Raw genomic sequence first — 20,832 nt, forward strand, 5'->3', positions numbered from 1 at the left:
ATCTGGAGTGTCCACAATGACTTGGTGTTTAAGCAAGGAGTAGGGTGGGTTATTCGGAAGTGTGCTTTGCTAGGTATGACCAAAAGTCCAAATATAGGATTCAACCACTTGAAGTGAGGAGGCTTCTCTATGCGATGGCTTTAGTTCTCATTAAAAGGGATCAGTTGATATCTCTAGTCTCTTGTCATGTTGAGATGCAACTATGCTCTTTGTAGTAGGGTATGCCATGGGTGGTAAACCTTTGTAATTGGTTGCTTTTTGTTATGAGTCTTTTGACCCCTTACTTAATATAAAATATAGTTAATGCCCAAAAAAACGACTTGGGAGTTGGTCTTTGTGATGGAAACATTTTTGAAAGAAGAATCCATTGTGATTTTGTAATTATACACCTAATTGACCTTCTAATGGATCATTAAGCATCTAAACTTAGTGGAGATCCCATTGCTTCATCATAGTATAATAAAAAGTGGAGATCCCATTGCTTTATAAATGAGAGTGGGATGAATGGAGATGGAATTGACATGGTAAGGGTAACGGAAGAGGAGTAAGGCTAACTAGTGAATGTGGAGGAAGAAGTAGGTGGAAAAGGGGAGAGAGAGAGAGAGAGATGGAGGGAGCTTGAAGGGCGACGGAGTACCAAACAATTAAACAAATGAAGCTGGCGATGTGGTAAGCTCAGCTGCCAGCCCATTGCTTTTTTGGCCATGCATCCACGTGAGCTCACCCTTCTCTTTTCCGCCTAATTAGAGCTAGGTAGAACGTTTGAGCTCGGGCCATCCCATATTCCTTCATCGAGGCAACAGCTACTCCCTCCTTCTCCACCTCACACGACAGACAGGGCCTTACCACCGACACCCACAGTACTGTGATTGACTACCCCCCCCGCCTCCTTTGCAGATCCGCACCCCTTTCGTCTTCTCCCTTCAAGCACCACCAGCACCCAGCTTGCTTGTTAAGTCCTTCATCCCTTTAGCTTGTTTCTTACATATTCTCTGCCCGTGAAGCCGTGCAGACGGTGAGAGCTCAAGGGTTGCTTTATGGGCGAGTAGTTGTGGAGAGTTTGACAGGAAGAAGAGTTACATGAGTCTGTGATTCAACACTCCTGTGCCAAGTAAGCTCAATACTCGTGGATGAGCTTGTGCTCGTTGCTCCCAGCAAGCTGCTGCCACAGAGGCGCTTTCTGCACGGTGAGTGAGAGGTGCATTGTGCACGAGTAGCACGAAGAGACTGTGCTTGTCGTTGGTGTGACAGAGGAAGAGAGGAAAGCCTGTGCAGAAGAGCTTGACGAGGACGCATTGTTGGTGAGCAGCGAAGCAGCACACTCTGCAAGTTGCTTCTAGCAAGAGGGCTCTGTTCATCCTCGTCTAAGAACAAAGCCGAGTTGCAGATGGCGAAGCAGACGAGTCCGAAGCTTCCATGGCAATGGCTGCTTCTGGTGGTGGTGGTGGTGGCGGCGAGCTCGGATATGGCGGAAGGTGCAGCGGGTGCTCCAGCTCCAGCGACAACAACAAAACCTGCGCCTGCTCCGAAGAGCTCAACAGCAGCTCCTCCTCCGACGGCTGCCGCAGTTCCTCCACCGAAGAGCTCGCCAACAGCTCCAGCTCCCAACGCTGCTGCTACACCCCCTGTGGTAGCTCCTCCCAAGGCTGCTTCCGCCCCTCCTCCAACGTCCCCTGCGTCTGCTCCTCCCAAATCCGCTCCCTCTCCCAAAGCAGCTACTCCTTCTAAAGCAACTCCTCCTCCCAAAGCCCACCCCCCCGCCGCTGTGCCTAAGGCAGCACCTGCCCCTAAGAAATCTCTTCCCCCTTCCCCTTCCCCTACCGGTGCCTCTGCTCCCTCTCCCCTCTCTGGCACCCCCACTCTCGTTCCCTCCCAAGTAGAAGCACTGCGCTCCTTGCAGGTCAATTTCACCAAGTCCGATCCCTGCTCTACCTCCAAGAGTACCCTGCTTTGTGACTCTGGCTCTACCACCAGACACCTCATCGCCCTCAGCCTCAACAACTGCCCCGCTACCGCCAAATTGACCACAGAAGCCCTGCGCAACCTCAGCACCCTCCAAGCACTTACGTTCTCGGATTGTCCCATGGAACCTGTGCACGTGCCGTCGCTTCTCATCAAGTCCTTGACTTCGTTTATATGTACCGCGAGTCTGGGCAAAACCGGAATAAATGAGAAGGCGCCGAAGTTATCGGGAGTGTGGTTGAGCAAACTGAATAATCTGGATATTGTGTCTGTGACGGATGTGGAGGTGACTGCCAGTGGGCTGAATGTCATGACGGAGGGCTGGAAATCGGTGACGCAGCTCACAGTGTCAAGGGTGAACCTTGCTGGGGTGCTACCCAGAAACACTTGGCCCTCTGGTGTAGAGTACATAGATGTTTCTGGGAACTCGATACACGGGACTATACCCTCTCAGATGGGAAATCTCGGTTCTCTGAAGCACCTGGATATGAGTGACAATCAGCTCAAGGGTGTCATTCCCAACTTCTTTGGTCAGTTGAGCAATTTGGAGACCATCAATCTTGCAGGAAATCAACTGTCTGGCCCTATTCCTGGATCTCTGGCGAACCTTCACAACTGTTCCCGTCTGGATCTAAGCAACAACAAACTGAATGGATCCGTCCTGGCAAATATCAGCAGCATGAAGGCTCTCAAGTACCTGGATCTTAGCCAAAACGATCTCACCGGTCAAATTCCCTTCACTATCGCCTTCCTCAACAGGCTCACCACCTTCAAGATCGGGGGCAACACTGGGTTGTGCTACAATCACACATCACTCAAGTCCAAGTTCCTGACTGGGATTCCCAACTGCCCGTCGGTAGCGAATGACATTTTAGCGCCTTCACCTGCACCAGCTGCTTCTACTTTGAGTACCAGCTCAGGTGGAGGCAGTCATCTCTCCAAAGGGGCCATTGTGGGTATCAGCGTGGTTGTAATTGTGGTTGCCGCAGCTCTAGTTCTGGTGATTATGAGGTGGAGGAGAGCACGACAGGATCCCGATCAATTCATCAATCTACGAGCTCAGAGAACGTAGCTCCATATCTCAGACCATTCCAACCAGCAAACCACGCATCATGGTTCGTAATCTCTGCAGCATTCTACATCTGCTCTGCAATTGCGCGGTTCTTGATCTGTGCATCGTTCTCCGTTGACCTATACCTGCTTTCTTCCTCGTCTCTTTCTCTGTCTTTCTGCTTGTCTTTCCCTGCAGAGATCAATGTGCATCCAAAATCGTTTTCTTTGTATTTGTTTAGCTCAGTTCGAATTTACTAGATTGGAAGATCATGAGTCAACCGCTTTTGGGCTGTTCTTCAATAAGGGCCATACAACCAGTTGTGCTCTACTGTTGTCACTCAACAGTGAGCATGGCATTTGAAGTGTACAAAACTATTGAGTCCCATCTTATTTTGATGACTGGGTTGCCGAACAGGAGGAGTTTCCACAGCAATTTTCCTCTCCTTAAGGCTGAATATTAGGTTTCTGAGTGCGGCGACAGACTAAGATATTGTATAAGATGCTTAAAGCGAGGCCGCATTAACAGGGTACAGATGAATGTTCTTGGAGTTACATTTTGTCCAGCATTGTTTATATCTTACAAAGTAAGGTTGAGTGGGACTAGTTTGCACACTTGATATGGAATGTATTGTATGTTCCATTTATTATGTCATGGAAGTAATGAAAAGTTCATACATCTCAACTTAATGTCTAATAAGGGTAAGGTGGCGTTTAGCCTAAAAGCGTGGCAAGGTTTTTTAGTGCGTTCCCTTTCAATTGCCAACGTAGGAGGTGAGATATCTTGAAATGCACTAGATATTATGTGCGTGCATACTTGGGCACGGTGCACAGTAGGCCAGCGGAAGGCCCCGAGGTTTTGTAGAAGGACATGATTGGCGGTGTGGTGGTTCACACTACCTGGTGAAAAACTCAAAAAAAACATGTGCGCTCTTTATTAGTACGATAGCTTATTGGCTTGGTGCCTAAGGAGATGGGTATAGACCCCATGACGTAGGTTCAATAAAGTTCTTTTGTGTGTCAGTAATTTTCAGAAATCCATTGCTTGGGCGACCTTACATTGGACAACTTTTTTTCCTTGGAGCATCTGGGCTGACGACTTTGATTTCAAAGTGGGACATTGCCCCTTTAGCTTTCTTTTTGGAGTAGTTTGTCGGCCTAGTTTGAACTGGGCCTTAGTGTGCTCTTGCCCAAATAGATATATATGAATGTGCATACGTATATATACCCATTTTTGCGGGCATTCCCACGTGCAAAATATGTATGTATGGCTTAATGGACTCTTACCTTCCTCCCTTGTCTATGTATGTATTTGCATAAGGGATAATCTTATCCTATGTGAATGATGCACCATGTTAATGAGGAAAACATACAGATGGATGGATTGACACAGATGGATGGATTGACACTCAAGTACTTATGCATGTGTTCAAATTTTGTTTTTTAAAGTGCACATAGATGGATGGATTGACACTCTAGTTCTTATGCATGAATTCAAATTTTGTTTTTTAAAGTGCACATAAGATTTTCGATTCTATTTTGTTTCAAGAATGCTTAAGATCTTTGGTGACTTAGTTACTTATATTCAAAGAATTTGTAAATAGTGTTGAATAGATACAAGTATTCAGCCTTTTATCCAAGCATTCCTCAAGGCACGTCGTGCTCTTTGGATGTCAAGCATGTTGTTAGTGTTGTACTCTACTTATTGCATCCAAAACATTGCACACCATAGACGTCAAGCAATAAGTAGCTTGTTACATTTTATCACATTGAAGTTTAACATGTATCCTTTGCCCACAACCGAATGTAGCATGAGAACACATTTCTCTCTAGACATCATATCCTTGTTTTCTTTCTCATCTATTTTCTAGGATGGTTGATCCTTGACCAATAACTCTAGCTTGTAGGGTCTTTCGTAATGTATGTGCAAGTTGTTTTACATAAGAATGTTTTCCATTGAGTCACTTTTGACCAGCCTTGTTTGTGTCATGCAAATAGGTCTATTGCGATTACTTTACATGCTTATCGGAAAGATGTAGATATCATTCATGTAATGAACGTGTTCCAATTATTATATATTGTGGAAGATTCATACATCTCAACTCAACTTCTAGGGTAAAATATGGCTTGGCTACATTAAATGATTATCAAAATTTGTAAGACATTTGGACGACTATGCTTGAAGTTTAACACTCTTTCAATTACCACCTTAAAGTATGTAATGAGTGAAATACTTTGAAGTTGAAATACATCTCTCCATATGCTAAAATTATGGAAACAAAGGTGCATACTTTTTGTTAAAGAGCCTTGATGTTCTCTAGGATGGTTCTAAGAGCACAAGCGTTTTGTTGGATGGGCCTTTTGAAGCTCCCCCCCCAAGCAACAATGTATCAATGAATCTCATTGAATGTTTGGAATCAAAGACACTAATCCAAAGGTAAATGAGATTGCATGACTTAGCCTCGTTGACATGGAGGCAACCTTGGCTACTTGATAAGCTATTAAAGATGTCTCTATAGAGTACCATGTGTTTTAATAGGATTTCCATGCATTGCAATCTTCTCTACTCAGTCCAAGTTGGCACGTCAATGCAAGGTGGTCGAGATCCATCAGTATAGTCTATCATCCTTGATGCACCAAATGACATCATCAGAGATGAAGATGAAAAGGTATACACTAGACTATCAAACCTAGTATTTCACTATTTCATTCATGCACCATTATACTTAGGATTTGCCATAAATATTATTGTTATTGTTATTATATTTTGAAGTTTCTTTGAACCCATGGCGTTCTAGTATGTAGGCACCTCCACCAATTTCATGCAAAAAATGCCTCTAGACCCCTCATTCATTACGATGCATCTAGAGGACTTTTTATAGAAAGTGGACTCTACAATAGCATATAAATGAGTCATCTAGAGGCATCTTTTTGCATGCATGTTATTGCATCATCATGGATCTTATGGAAACCTAGATATCTAATCTATTTATTTGTAGTAGCATCCTCGCCTCTTCTATGTGTAAGCATTATTTTGTCTGTCTTTTCCATCTAAGGTCGCTCGCTTTTGGTAGATGCCCGCAGGCTAAGTGTCATTCAAAAAGATCTACTAAATAGGACTTTGTAGTAGCTGCTTGTAGTGCTAGGAATGCATTGGATATTACTCTGCAAAGAGATTGCACTCCTCCCTAGTGAAAAAAGTGATTCATATGGTTCAAATTGGACTCTTGCATGATCTTGCATAATAATTCAACGAGGAGATACATAGATTTTTGGTACTTATAGATCTCCCTCAGAGCCACTATGCTCGGCTTGGTTCCTTCATCTTTGAATTGGAGGAAGACCTAATGCCTACTAGCGATATACAATAGGTGGAGGTCGCTTCTATGGAGGTTGATGGAAGGGGAACAATGTGCTTTCAAGTGAACTCTCTTGTTTGTGCACATTTGTTCTTCTTCTCATTCCATTCTTCCAAGGAGATGGTATTGTTTTCTTTGTTGCTCTAGAGCAAGTGCTCTCTCATTATCCACCTCCTGTGGATTGGACTCATAGCAAGTTTTCTCTTGAAACAAATCTTCTCATGTTGTAATGATGGCTGAGAAGGGCTTCCATTCTTAAGAACTCGAAAATTTATCAAAAGTTCATGAACTTTTAATAAAACAAAGTCTATCAACTACAAATTGTGGATGAAGAGATTTGAAAGGGTTTGGGACAAAGATGTTCCAAAGAAACAGTCTTGCCTTCTTTGGCTAATTCTCCACAAGAGTGTCTGGATAGCTAGCTGGGCGAGGAAGATAGGTATGGGGGGCAGTTTGTACAAATGCTACCACTCCTCACTTTTTTCTTAGTTGTAGTTTTTCTAAATCTCTTTGGGACACAATGCACAAACACATAGCTTTTGTTCCTTTTAATTATGCTTACATCTTGTTGGGACATACCCCCAATAGAGCACCCTCAAATTGAAATGTTATCTATAGCTCCGCAATATGGACCATTTGGTATCAAAGGTGTGCTAAGGTGTTCAATTTAAAGATTCAAGATTGCTTTAAAGAAGAAGATAAGCTGGCCAAAGAAGAAAGCTCATTGCTATGTAGTCTCAACGGTGACACACGTGTCATGGGGATCTTGAAGGAATGTCAATGGAGCCTCCACTCCAAGCTACTCCTTGTGAGATCGATGCAAAGCACGAGCCATCCGCACAAGTGTCCCTCAAGCGGGTCCCAGATTGTTGCAATGTGTTTCCATGGGAGAAGGAGGGAAAGGGGAGATGGGAGAAGAGGAGAATGAATGGGGATGGAGTGGAAAACATAGAGGCACTACAAAGGAAACAAGAGAACACCCAAAAACACTCTTGGAAGAGAAGAGGGAACTTGAATTTCAAACTTGTGCATCCAACAATGAAGATCAAAGTCAACCATTTGGCCTTTTATACAAGTCACCTTTTGAAGGGAGGGCCAACCCTAATATCTTTATACCACTCTCCATTCTCATTCTTTTACCATCCTCTTGGGCCCATCTAGCTCAAAGGCACAATCCTAGCTCTATGAACTTGCCACTATCCCCATCATTTAAATGACAACACTAACCAGCAGTGGCATATTGTTAACTAATCAGTTAACAACTGCTGACCCAAATCCAATCGCTTGTGGAGAGCCTGGGGAAAGAGAGACATGTGATCTCAGAGTGCACACGATAGCCGATCAGATGCCGTTCAGACACACACAGTCCTGCTTAATGCCAACCTCTCCTCTGTGTCCATGGCCCTAACCCTAACCCTAACCCTAACCCTAACCCTAACCCTAAAAGGGTTTGTATATATATTCTACAATTCCAACTAAATCTAGTGTACAGTTAGTCATTTGTGGTGTGCTCTTTAATTGTGCCCTCTGTCCTCATCTCCACTCTTCTCCTCTCCCCTCTTCATATTTTGTCATGGTATCAGAACATGGTTCTGCCTTTCGTTGAGGCATTGCGATTCTTGAGAGAGTGTGAGTGATTGAGAGATTGAGAGTTCTCTTGAGTGTTCTCCGGGAGAGTCCACTTTCAACGAGAGATCTTTATCCATTCATTGAGAGAAAATTTTCGTTCATTCCTTTATAGAATTTCGTCCATATTTCCATACATTGTGAGTTCATTTCATGAGCATTTGAGAGAGATAGATAGGGAGAGAAATGAAAGCTTCGATTATTCTGTGAGTGTGAGAGGGATACTTAATCCTCTTCTTCTTGCTTGAGCGATCCATAGAGAAATTCTGAGAGATAAGGAGCCGACTCCTACAAGCAATGCCTTCAATCTCTGCCATAGTCTCCCAGCCTCTACAACTCAGAGCTTCCGCTAAGCAAGGCTTTTACAACAGCTGCACAGGACCTGAAGTCTCTATAAATCGAAGCTTCTATAGCTACAGAGCAAGGGGCCCTTTGCCAGCAACTCACATGCAGCAAAGAAGTCTATCGCCTACAGTAATTAATGTAGCCTGCATGCAACCTTCTCCAATCGACAACAACTCTATGCCATAGCTCTCGACTTGGTCCATGTCCACGGGTGATGCATAAACAACTCCTTATCCTACAACCTCCAGCGACCTTTAAGCGCATCTCCAACCGTAATGCAATGTAAGGCCAACTAGGCTCTCCCAACACATGGGACGACTCCTTCATGGGCGGCAACAACATAGGTCTAGGCTCTAGCTCCAACGAGCCTCCAAATGGAGCAAACGAGACTCCACGGCTCCTTCAACACCAAAGCATCTCACAATGGCTGGACGACTCAATAGCCCATAACGAGTGCTCGGCTGGATGCTCTCGGCTCCTACAATGACTCCGGCGCCCTACGTCCAATAGCACAGCGGGTGACTCCGCCATCTCCAAGATGCTCCATGCTACCGGCCACATTATAGCCTCGCCTTCAACGACTCCAAACGGCCTTCTAGCATTACAACCGCCTCCTCCATTGCCACAAGGGCTCTAGCACCTGAGGCTCCTCAGCCTCCATTGACGAGACACCCTCGATTTTGTGCTCTAGCCATAGCCTCTATGCCATAGTCGCCATACTCAGGTAGCTCACGAGTAAGCTCAATGACACTAGCACCTAGGCTGCACCGATCTACAAATGAGTAACACGATGCACCACCAATGGGAAGAAATCTATCAATAGAATCTTTGAGATTCTAGCAGCATCAATGACGATTTCGGCTTGTAGTAGAACTTGGACCATAGGCTGACATGTGGCAATCTTATCGGCATTACCACGTGGCACTTTTGCCACATCACACCCAATGGCCCCGTGTGCCATGTCATCAACCATATCCACTTGCCACATCAGTAAGACGACCTGATCTCCCATGTCAGCAAGGATACTCAGAGTGCCATGTAAGTTGACACATCACCGTCTCTTGCTCAGCTGCCTCGTTAGTAGCATCTTATATTCTACCATGTCATCACACCGTGTCAGCATCCGAGTCATCATCCACATCAACAATGACACATGTCACTACCACATCATCAGTGTCAATCAGTAGTTGACCAGTCAAATTTGACTCATCAGTGCCCAATCAACAATGCCACCTCATCGATGCCATGTGGCAGTCTCCCATTAGGCACACTAGCCTCTTCCTAAGCACTGCATGGGAACACAGTTGCCACATCATTTCGTGCTCCACTAGCACACCTCTCCATAGGCACAGTCTTGCATGTGACTCACCCTACTACATCATCATTTTGCACCCTTTTTGCCCCTTCGCCTAGATCAAGCCGTATCTCTTGATCCAGGAAGAATTTGAGGGCACTCCAAAAAGGAAAAACGCTCAATTTTTCATGCTCTATGCACTCGTCACATCACACACACATTTTGGCACAAGTATCACAAACTTTTAAGCCTCAACGGCAAATCCACTTCCTACATGCACATCTACCTCTACATCGACACATCTGACCCAGCACCTAAAACGAACAAAGACAAGTAATAATTTGATTCTTTTTTATCGATTGATGGTTGCCCTAGATCTAGTTTAGAGTAGATTAGATCATCCATAGCAGAGAGAACTCCAAGGTAGCCAATCGAAGCCATGTTGAAAAATTCCTAAATAGTTTCTACTTTGAGTCAGTGCCTTCCCTCACATGCGATTTCACATCATCACATTGGTGTTCTACAGTTCAGTGAGTAGACTTCAGAGTGTTCAAAGGCATTGACCGATTGTTCAGTGGGTAGATTGCACATGATTTGATTTCACATATGCCATCATTGTAAAGCCTATTTGGCTATTTTTAGGCATTGTGCACATTATTTCAAGCCTTGTAAAGCCTCTTGGCTATTTCTGGCATCATTTGCCACCAGCCTTGTAATAGATTGGATTATATATTGTAGTTCTATCTTGACCAACAGTTCAGATTTCCCTTGTCAGTGTATTGTAGCTAATTCAAACAATGCGTTCACATACACTTTGAGTACATTTCTTGCACCATGTCTACAACTAGAAACCTCAATTTGGAGGCATCTGCTAAGCTAGACAACTCCAATTATGGCACATGAAAATACCGAATGGAGACGATTCTTGTACTTCAGGACAAATGAGAGTATGTCAATGGGTCTACACCTAGACCATTGGATGATCCAGCCAGCAATAGCTCTACTCCACCTGTTCCCATAGCACCAGCAATGGGATCTACAACTACAACAACCGTGTCTACACCTACGGCAGATCGTGCCATTGCCTGAGCATAGGAAGAATGGGATAAGAAAGACAAGTATGCATATCATTGCAAGATGTTATGCTAGGACAGTTCAACACCGTCAAGACATCAAAAGAGGCATGGGATATGTTCGCAGCTCTCTACGAGTCCAAGAACACTTCCAAGATTCTCACACTTAGAAACCAGAGTTTCTGCAATAGTAGCCAGTCATGCTTACATACTCAAGATAAAGGATTACAACAATCAACTCACAATAGTAGGAGAGACCATGAATCTGGACAACAAAAATGGTTCAAGTCATCCTGAATGGACTAGGAGAGGGATAGGAGAATCTAGTCCAGAGTATTTCCATCCAATGGCAAATTTTGACATTGAAAGAACTCTAGTCAATTTTACTTGGTAAAGAACTCAGGATGCAGGCCATTCATGCATGCAAAGGTCATTCCAATGATGAAGCATTCACAGCTTCAGATAGAAGGACAGGCAGAGGTAGAGGTAGAGGCAGAGGGAGAGGTAGATCATTCCAATGAAGTGATCATCATCAACAACAAAATTAGCATCAAAGTCAAAATCAACATCATCATCATCCTTAGCAACATCAGCATCAGTAAAGAGGAAATTATTTCAACAGAGGAAGATTCCAAGGACGAGGGAATGCATCCACCAATGTGTCAAACATTTAGTGCAATTACTGTCATAAGTTTGGACACTATAAAAGTGATTGTTGCAAGAAGCAGTACGACCAAGGTAGTCAATCTAGTTACAATCGAGGGAATTTCAGAGGAAGAGAAAATCATCGTGGTGGACATTCTAGTCACAGTCATTATGCCAATGAACCTGAGAATATGTTCTTTGAAAGTGAGGATATGCAGAAGACTAAAACAATATATCTTGACATTGATTGCAATTCAAGAGAGGAATGCAATTATTAAGTCCATCAACCAAATCAAGATCCATGGTACATCGACAACGGTGCATCATCTCATATGACAAAGAATCAAGAATGGTTCACAGAGATGAAACCATTAGAAGGACAGAAGAACACTATCTACACTGCAGATAACACACCGAATCCAGTTCAAGGGAAAGGGATTGTCCGTATGAACGCTTTCACTAGTACAAAAGGATTGGTGAAAGATGTACTCTATGTTCCAAAACTCAGCAAGAACCTCTTATCAGTTGGTCAAATGACGGAACACAACTATCAAGTCATCTTTGATGGAGATGAATGCATGAGATCAAAGACAAACCTAGGGGATATCAGCTAGTAGGAAAAGCAGTCAAGGAGGGATGCTTGTTCAAAATGCTAACTATAGTACCAGATTTGCATGCCATGTCAGCTCAACCACAACAGATGCCACTCTTCACAAAATGGCACAAGAGATATGTTGGAAAAGTTTGTGAAGCACGTTGCTTTGGTAAACAAAAGCGAACCAATTTTGGTAGAGGCACCTCTAGAGCACGAGGTATTATTGATTTGATACATAGAGATGTATGGGATTATGCCTAGACCCGCATCATCAATGGTTTACTTTACTCACACTTGGGCTTTGGTTGGGCTAGTGCCATACAATTAATTCATACTCATTCAATAATTCTTTGGTATGGATAATTCTTAGTCTTTTATGATTTCCCTTACTTTGTCTCCTGACTATTGAATTTGACTTGTAGAACCAATGGATTCCTTCTCTAGTAAAATATTGCTATGTTCAAACTTCAACCATCATATCTAGATCCCGTCCCTCAAACCCACCTATGATGCCTACTTTACCACTTATTTAAACACTTCCATTACACTTATGAGACCTCTTATTGGAAACTATGAGACTCATACCTTTTGGAAAAAAGATAAACTACCTTTCCTAATGTATCTTTCATCCATGTTGCAAGTAATAGACCCAAAATATTAAAGTTTGTGTTTCACAATTACTATCCCTTATTTATAATGCTTCACATTGTTCTTGGGATTATTTTGATTTGTTAGACTAATTGGTCTGTTTGATAAAAATGGATTCAATCCTAATTTGATTACCAAAGATATCCTTTACTATATGAAAAAGAACACATTCCCTAGATTATGGTTTGATATCAAATCTCTATTAATCTATTTGGTGGGGGGTAAGTTCCACATGATGGGATTACCCCCCCCCCCCCCCCCCCCCACACACACACACACTTCCCTTCCCCTTGAAGAGAAGGGGGTCCTTTGGTTTAAAAAAAGGGGGTGTTGGAATATAGGACTCAGCTACTAGAAATGAGATATAAAGTTCAAAATTTATAAGTAGACAAGAAGTAATGGGAGGTATGGTGGGATAAGGGTAAAACGACAAACTGACTCATAGTAATAAGAAATATAAACTAGCCTATGGGACCAAATTATGGTACCACAATGAAGGGCTAAGATGGGAATAACTAGGAACACTATACTGACCAAGGAAGAGACCAACTATTGGATTTGGGTTGGGGTATGGAATGATATACGAAGGAAATTAATCGAAGTCTATATTCTCTTGGACTAATTAGAGAGTAGGTAAAACTGGGCAAGAGATGAATAGAAACAGAAAGGAATAGATAACATGGAAATATTTGGCTAATATGGGGTACTAAGGAAGTCCTTTTGCCACCTAACCCTTTGGAGACCTCACTTGTAATATTGAACTAGAGAAAGAAAATAGGGGGAAGGCATTCACCCTCGAGAGACTATTACAACCAACATTAGAGATGGGAAATTGAAACACAATTGAATATAGTCACAAATGAAAAACCCAAAAAAGGAGGAAAACATTAGACTAATGGACGAAAAAAGAATAATCATGAGAAAAAAGAGAGGGATTGACCACCCCTTAGAAACCACTAGATATAGCCGGACACTCGAGGCATTAGTGGACCCACAAAGATACCACCACCCCATTAGTGGAAACCCTCGAGACTAGAGAATAATGGTGGAATACTGTGGCAAAATGACATATACAAGGGATAAGACAAGGAAACTAGGGGTAGAGCATGGACCGTTTGATGGAAACGGTGCATTATAGCACGCATAGTACTAACACAGGCACTAATGATGGACGAGTACGACCTGGACTGGCAAGACTTGGCACCAAGTGAATCCCTTAGCACTTGCATAGAAGGGAGAGAGCCAAAGCTCTTTGAGTTCTCTTTGGTGTGAAGCTTGAATACCATAGGTACTTCTGGAGTGTTAAAGCTACACAGATCAAGGTCCTACATCTTTGAGCCGTCAGGCTAATAGCCTTGAGGGACGAGAGCATGACCATCGAGGATCTAAAGCCATGCTACCCACCCTGAGACATTCATGGAGGAAAGATACGTAGATCAAGGTCCTACATCTTTGAGCCGTCAGGCTAATAGCATTGAGGGACGAGAGCACGACCATCGAGGATCTAAAGCCATGCTACCCACCCTGAGACATTCATGGAGGAAAGATAGGTGAGAAGACCTTTATACCCATGAGCGCCCCATTAGCTTGATGAAGACGTAGAGGAGGCTTATTGCATGGATTACAAGAGTCACCCCCTTGGGCTTGTCACAAGGTCTAAGGGCATGGTTGTCTCCCCGTGTTCCGTGGATGCCGAAAAGAAGGCATGGGAAGGGAGCATGGACAGCGGGGCCTGACCATGTAGCTACCTCCTTACTGGGAGAAGAGGAGTTACCCTGTGTGTGCCCCCCGCTTCATGCTAGGAAAGTCCTATCCACCAAGTCTGTAAGGTGAGATGGACTGTGAATGATTGCCTTTGTCAATTGGTGTTATGATGTTGAGCACGGCTTGCACTGGGAATGAACCCAATGGCTACATTTGGGACAAAAAACGTAGTGGATGGGCGATGGCACTGGTCGACCATCCCTATCAGCACCCCTAGAATATCTTCATGGGAAACCCATAATAGAAAGGGAGTGGCACTAGTATGCTGGAGAACATGCAACTGGGAGCGAGATCCATAAAGATTCATAAACGCTAACGATCTACTCCTCTAAGCTCAAGGCTACCATGATAGCATGCTCCCCGCTTCCTCTTGGAAGAGTCCTATCCGCCATGGTGGTAGGACCATACATGGATAGAACGCATGCTCTTGTCGGACGGTTTTACATGGCATGGGCTTTGGTCTTAGGAGCTCTTGGCTGGATTGGTTTCTGTACGATACTGGTTTCCTAAACACGTTAATAGGCAAGCTTTGCAATGAGATGGGGAGCACTACCCCCGTCAAGGATATTTAGAGAGCATTTACATGCCTATAATGCCACTCATATTGCTTGTTATCATACGAAGTGTTTTCCATAGAACCAAACATTGGCCTTGGCTTAGAGAAAGGCCCACGACATCTACATGGGAGGAGAAGACCGCACAGCTTTGGCTTAACACCAAGAACCACATGTGGAACAGGAGCATGGACTCCCAAAGAAAGCATCATGGTGTGAGGAATTGCGTAGATAGGTTGAGTACCCTACGTAGATACCTTGAGATGAAGTAGAACTGGCATAAGCGACACTACTCGAAACACATGTGCTATGTTTCACTCTATAAGAGATAAAATGCGTTGCCCCTTAGCCAAATGTTCACACACCAAAAATGACTAAAATGTAATAATGCTACTTGGTCACTAGGAGCGTAGCTATGGAGAGATATGAGAAGTGGAATTAAATATGTTGACATGGTGAGAATTATACTCCCCTCGCTGATAAACTAATATGGGAAGAATTTAATATTGGCATCATTTTTTTATTTTGATACTTATCATACAGATCCAATTTTATTCACTTATTATCAGTAGGTGGGGAGTAAGTTCCACATGGTGGGCTTAATCCCCACCATGTGGTCTTACCCTCTGGGTTGGGGGTGGGCCACACACACACACACACGCGTGCGCGTGCGTGCACTCACATGCACGCACGCGCACACACACACACACACACACACACACACACACACACACACACACACACACACACACACACACACACATACACACACCCCCTAACCCCTCTCCATACCCACACAATTTAGCTTTTTCCATTTTTAAAGTATTATTATTAATTAGTATTTATTAAGCATCATTTAGAGCTTTGACCACCCCACCATTGGCTTACACATTCCCCCTTTTTTTCTTTAAATATTTCCACTCTCCACATCTTTAAACATTATAGAAAACCTTAATATTTCTTTAAGCTTGCAAAGGTGACACTTTGGTTTGTTCTTTAGCCTGCAGTCACTTTGATAGTGACCCATCCTTCCGCAATGGTAGCACTTCGTTGATGTTTTATTTAACAATGCTTGTTCTTCATTATAGTTGTTGCGTGTTGATGTAGATGTCGATGTCGATGTCTATGCCTTCAATTCTCTTTCTTTTTCTAGAAGAGAGGATACACATTTCTCAGACTTTGGATCTAGCAAATTCTTCAAAGTGGTTGTCAATGCATTGTGCTATGTAGGCATGCTTTTAAGAAGAATTTCAAGTGCATCTTTTTCCCCTACTTTTGCATTTATTACTTCTAGTTGGGTCATAATGCTTTTGATTTTGTTGACAAATTGTGCCATGGGTTCATTGGCTTTTGCACCAAACACTGTGTTCAACTCATCCCATGCATCCTTGGCATGATCCTTGGAGTCTATAGTCTTCTTTTATAGTCTTCCAAAGCTTTTGATGCATCACGAGATACCTCATTTGTGTAGATCAAGTGTGAAATCCTTCCCCAGTGAACTTCTCGACAGTTGGGGTGCGCATCACCATTGCAAAGGTCTTACCAGTTGAAGATACTTTCAAAATTGGCAGTGTCTAATTGCATATAGAAAATCTGAGTTAACAAGCATGTAGAGCTCAAAAATTGATTATTTTTCCTTTTTGGAGTGTGCAAATTCCTCCTGGATTGCAAGTTACGCCTTGTCGAAGATTCTGTGGAGAAGAGAAGGCCTTTGCTAATGTGGCATAGGGATTCACATACATAATTCCATACTATGCTTAGCAAGGGTTACTATATGCTTAGGTGGCATGATGATGTGGCATTAACCTAACCTTAAGCCTTAACCATGGTTTAACTTAACCACAGTTAGTTTGATGAACTTTCTACCTTTCTAGGTGGGGGAGGCCTTAGGGGATCTATTTTGGGCTTGGTAGTTTGGATGAATGGTATCCATGCCCTTGTTGGTCTTGAGACTTTCCTCAAAATTTTCTTGCCAATCACCGACTAGCTATTGTGTCTCTACAAGGCATTGCTTTTCAATTACAGGGTTGGGGTATTCAACATGTTCTGTTGAGTTTAACTTCTTCTTTGTACTATACCCATCTTGTATTACCCTTTTCCATAGGCCAAGGGTTGGTAGGGTCCTAGTACCAATCAGGTGTGTCCAGAAGATGTGGAAGTGGACATAGTGGCTGTGTCCTCACAAGACTGGCTCTAGATGATGACTTTATCTGATCCCTTCCCTACTTAAATTGCACTTGTACGGCCTTTGTCATTAGACCAGGATGAAGCCGTTCTATCCTTGTGAGCCAACTTTCTGACTTCCTTGCTCATAGCCTAGCCTAGGCCTAGTGATCAAATTCAATGTGTAGCCTAGGCCCAAGTGATCATATTCAATGATGCCGAAGAGACTTGGCCCCTCTCATTACTAAGCAAGTTAATGCTAGTCTTAGGGTTTGGGGATATTCTTGGGGCATGCCTCATTGGATAGTCCTTGAAGAGGTGATCCACCCCACAGCCTCAACACAATGGAGCATTCGTGTTGGGAGTGGTTGCTGGGGGCAAGGGTGAGTCCTCCTTATAGGGGAAGCCTCTTAGGAAGTGAGGCCCTTGACACTTAAAGCATGATACTGGCTTGTTGGATTGAGTCTTGTAGGGACACTCACTAGCCTGGTGTGGCCCTTGACATGTGTAACATTGTATGGCCGGATTTCATGTCAAGATGTTCATGTCCAGGGCTCTCGTTGAGGGTAGGAGCCATCTGGTATACCTTGACTTACTATTCATCTTGTAAGATTAGTGACTTATTTGGCCGGATTGGTATAAAGAACTTTTGTATGGCCTAGAGTCACTTGCCAATGGGGCATAATCTGGTTCCTCCAACTCGCTCGGAGGCTCCTCATTATGTCTAGTTCATGTGGGTGATCCAAGGTGGTGCAGGTTGAGGACCTAAGATAGGTGGTGGCAAGGGGAGGTTCTAAGCCCTATACTACCCTTGGTTGGCCAAAGGGGCTTTGCTAGTTGTCCCTTATTGAACTGCTTGGTGGTGGTGTGGGTAGAGACAGTGTTTGCCTTTGTTGACACATCAGTTGGGGAATAGACTTAGGGTACTAACATTGTGATGTCTCGTGATTCGCCCATCTTGCACAATGGGCATAGTAAAGTGCTGGCCTAGTCCTAAGGTGAGGGCACTCGTTCGTAGGGTGGTTGCCCATGCATAGCCCACACCACACACTGTATCTCCTAGGGAACAGGTGAGAATTGTTCGAGCCTTCCCTTGGTGATCCCTCCCCCCTTGAGCTATTGGGCCACTCGGTTCAGAAAGTCAGTGGCTATTTCATCTATATTTGCACCCTTAGGGAGTGGAGTTGTCTCTTTAGCCTCATCTATGCTAATAGTTTTACCCATGTGGGATACATTAGATGAGGCTACTAGGGACTTTTAGGGCCATGCCTTGTCCTTCATATTGTCATCCAAGAGTACATCCAAGAGTACACTAGTCTTGCTACATAGCTTGAATGACATGGGGTTTAGGGTGATGGGATGATCGTTAAGCTTAGCATCCCTTAACCTGATGAGGAAGTGCGGCAATAGTTGCTCATTGCTCATCCTCTCATGAGGCTTGTAACAGGAGTTTAAGTGTCACTACTACAAAACTAGGTAGAAATGGCAACCCAAAAGTGACATTTCTACATTATTAAATGGCACGGTTTGTACTCAGGTTTGAGGAGCAAAAAAAATGATTTCCTTTTCGTGATAAGAAGCTTTAGTGTACATCATTAACAAGCTAATTATAGGCAATCTTCTTGGCTCTTAAATTAGTGATGCAATAATGTATTTCTATCATCTCAAGCATCGGATGTCTTTCATAATGTTTTATACAAAATATCGAATGATAAATAGTCTTATCGGCATGAAACTTGATCTTTTAGGCAATTTTCCATGGATTGCAACAAAAAATATGGTAATAGTGGATAGCTAAGAATGGCCTACATTATCAGATAGGGGTTTGCTTGTCCACTTATTGCTACTAGACTATTGTTGTAAGCACTCTTTTGGAGACACATTGAATGACTCAGTCTATTGCACAAACTGCTATTTTTTTAGTTGTTTTGTTTAGGGGAAGCAACATTGGCTGGAAGGCTTCAATCAATGCTTGAATTCACTACTGAACTATATCTCTATTTATGAGGATTGTTACCTCCAAAATCTACCCAAAGGTATGACAATTTTGTTGTGAGTGTCATCGTCTCTGGAGACAATTTGGCCTCTATTTTGCACCAAAAATGGTGCAAAATTTGGGCTTTTTAATTCTATGGTTAGTCAATAATTTTTGGATTGTTGTTGCCTAGTCAAACTTCAACTTTTCATTGGCTAATTTCTTGGATTGAACAATCAAATATAACAAAACAGTGTGCTGTCTTAAAGGTTTGGTAATCAAAATCATTGACTATTTTTATCGTTCTAGTCAACATTCTAGATGCATTTGATTGCATTTTTTTTCACATTGTCTAGATTCGTTCGTGGTAAGATCCGGAGTGTTTGAAAAACATTAAGCTCAAGATAATACTCTCTTGGAGAACATTGATCACAAGATATGACTGGCTTTATTGGTATGTCTACTATCTTGTGAAGCTGTTGAGATTGATTTCTTGCATGTGAAGAGGAAATAAAGAAGCACTCCATAGATGTAGATGGTCTAAATATAAGATATCATATCTTGGATGTAGCATTACTTGTATGTGATAACTTCGTATTGTCCCTATGTTAGGAGGAAGATGTTAGGGAGGTTGATGTGCATGCATTGTTTTGTGGATTATCGTGTAGCTCTTTGTGTATGATGAATGAAGTGGGTGCTTTGCATTTTGAAAGCCTATGGTAGCATAGAGCAGTTGATATGGGCACAAGTGCTTGATGAGCATTTAGTTTAGAATGTTGTCTCCTAGCCTCTGCATTTATTACACGATGCACAACATGGTCAAGTTTTTGCAAATACATGATGGCATTATAAAAAAAATGCTTCAATTTGAGGTAGTAACTAGGGCAAGTGAATTTCTTTGAGCAACACGAGAGAGAGAGAGAGATTTTATTAAGTCTTTGGAAGGCCGATGGGTCTATGAGGTTGATAGAAAACCTAAAACAAGCAGAAAGGGTGAAGCTACTAAAATGAGTAATTGTATCACAATCAAAATGCACAATCCCACTTTTGTGTTGATGGAAATCCTCGGTGAACATAATAAGTGGATCCGAGTGTACTTTAGCAAGACAATGAAGCCCTCCTCGAGATGTGTAGGCAATGGTCTCTATAGAAGAGGATCTTCATCAAATGTGGTAAGTGGATCCGAGTGTACTTTAGCGGGACAATGAAGCCCTTCTCCGGATGTGTAGGCAATGGTCTCTATAAAAGAGGATCTTCACTGGAAGCTCTCTTGGCTCCAACCAGGTCCTGAATGTGTGTAGCTATTGGAAATCCTCTCACATGATTTGGTTGACCTCGTGATTCCCAAGGGGGATAGATGAAGCATCCAAACTATACTGAAAGGAAGGCAATCCGTCCACGTGGACCCCAATCTCTCAAACCATCTACATGTCTATGCATACCATCCTCTCTTGTCTCATCCATTCGTGATGCCCATGGATGAGGACATGCATGTGTAGTACATAACCCAAATGGCATAAGAGTTTCATCCCATTTTGGCTCATATGGCCCAACCTGGAATGCCACAAAGAAGTACTTGGCTGCTCGGTTATTGCAACAACATGATCAAACACCCCTGATACATGTAAGGGATACAAAGTCCCACACTTGGCACCCCTGGCCAAAAGCATAGAGCCCTTCTAAATTTTCCAACTCTGAAAGCCAAAAGTGGTGTGAAAACTAGCATCATCTAGTTTACCCACTGAAATGAGACTCTTGGTTAGCTTAGGCACATGTCTC

General features: G+C 43.0%; 1 protein-coding gene across 1 annotated transcript; it reads left to right on the plus strand.

Annotated features, from left to right (window-relative positions):
- The first annotated feature begins 1,307 nt into the window (after positions 1-1,307).
- Positions 1,308-3,661, plus strand: LOC147897297 (receptor-like protein 51). Its single transcript, XM_087380537.1, has one exon. The coding sequence runs from the start codon at positions 1,388-1,390 to the stop codon at positions 3,032-3,034; it is 1,647 nt and encodes a 548-aa protein (XP_087236663.1). The 5' UTR covers positions 1,308-1,387; the 3' UTR covers positions 3,035-3,661.
- The last annotated feature ends 17,171 nt before the right edge of the window (positions 3,662-20,832 follow it).

Source organism: Dipteris shenzhenensis, chromosome 10 (assembly GCF_047967505.1).
Source record: "Dipteris shenzhenensis isolate YYH24624 ecotype China chromosome 10, Dip_SZ_1.0, whole genome shotgun sequence".
Classification (NCBI taxonomy): Eukaryota; Viridiplantae; Streptophyta; class Polypodiopsida; order Gleicheniales; family Dipteridaceae; genus Dipteris; species Dipteris shenzhenensis.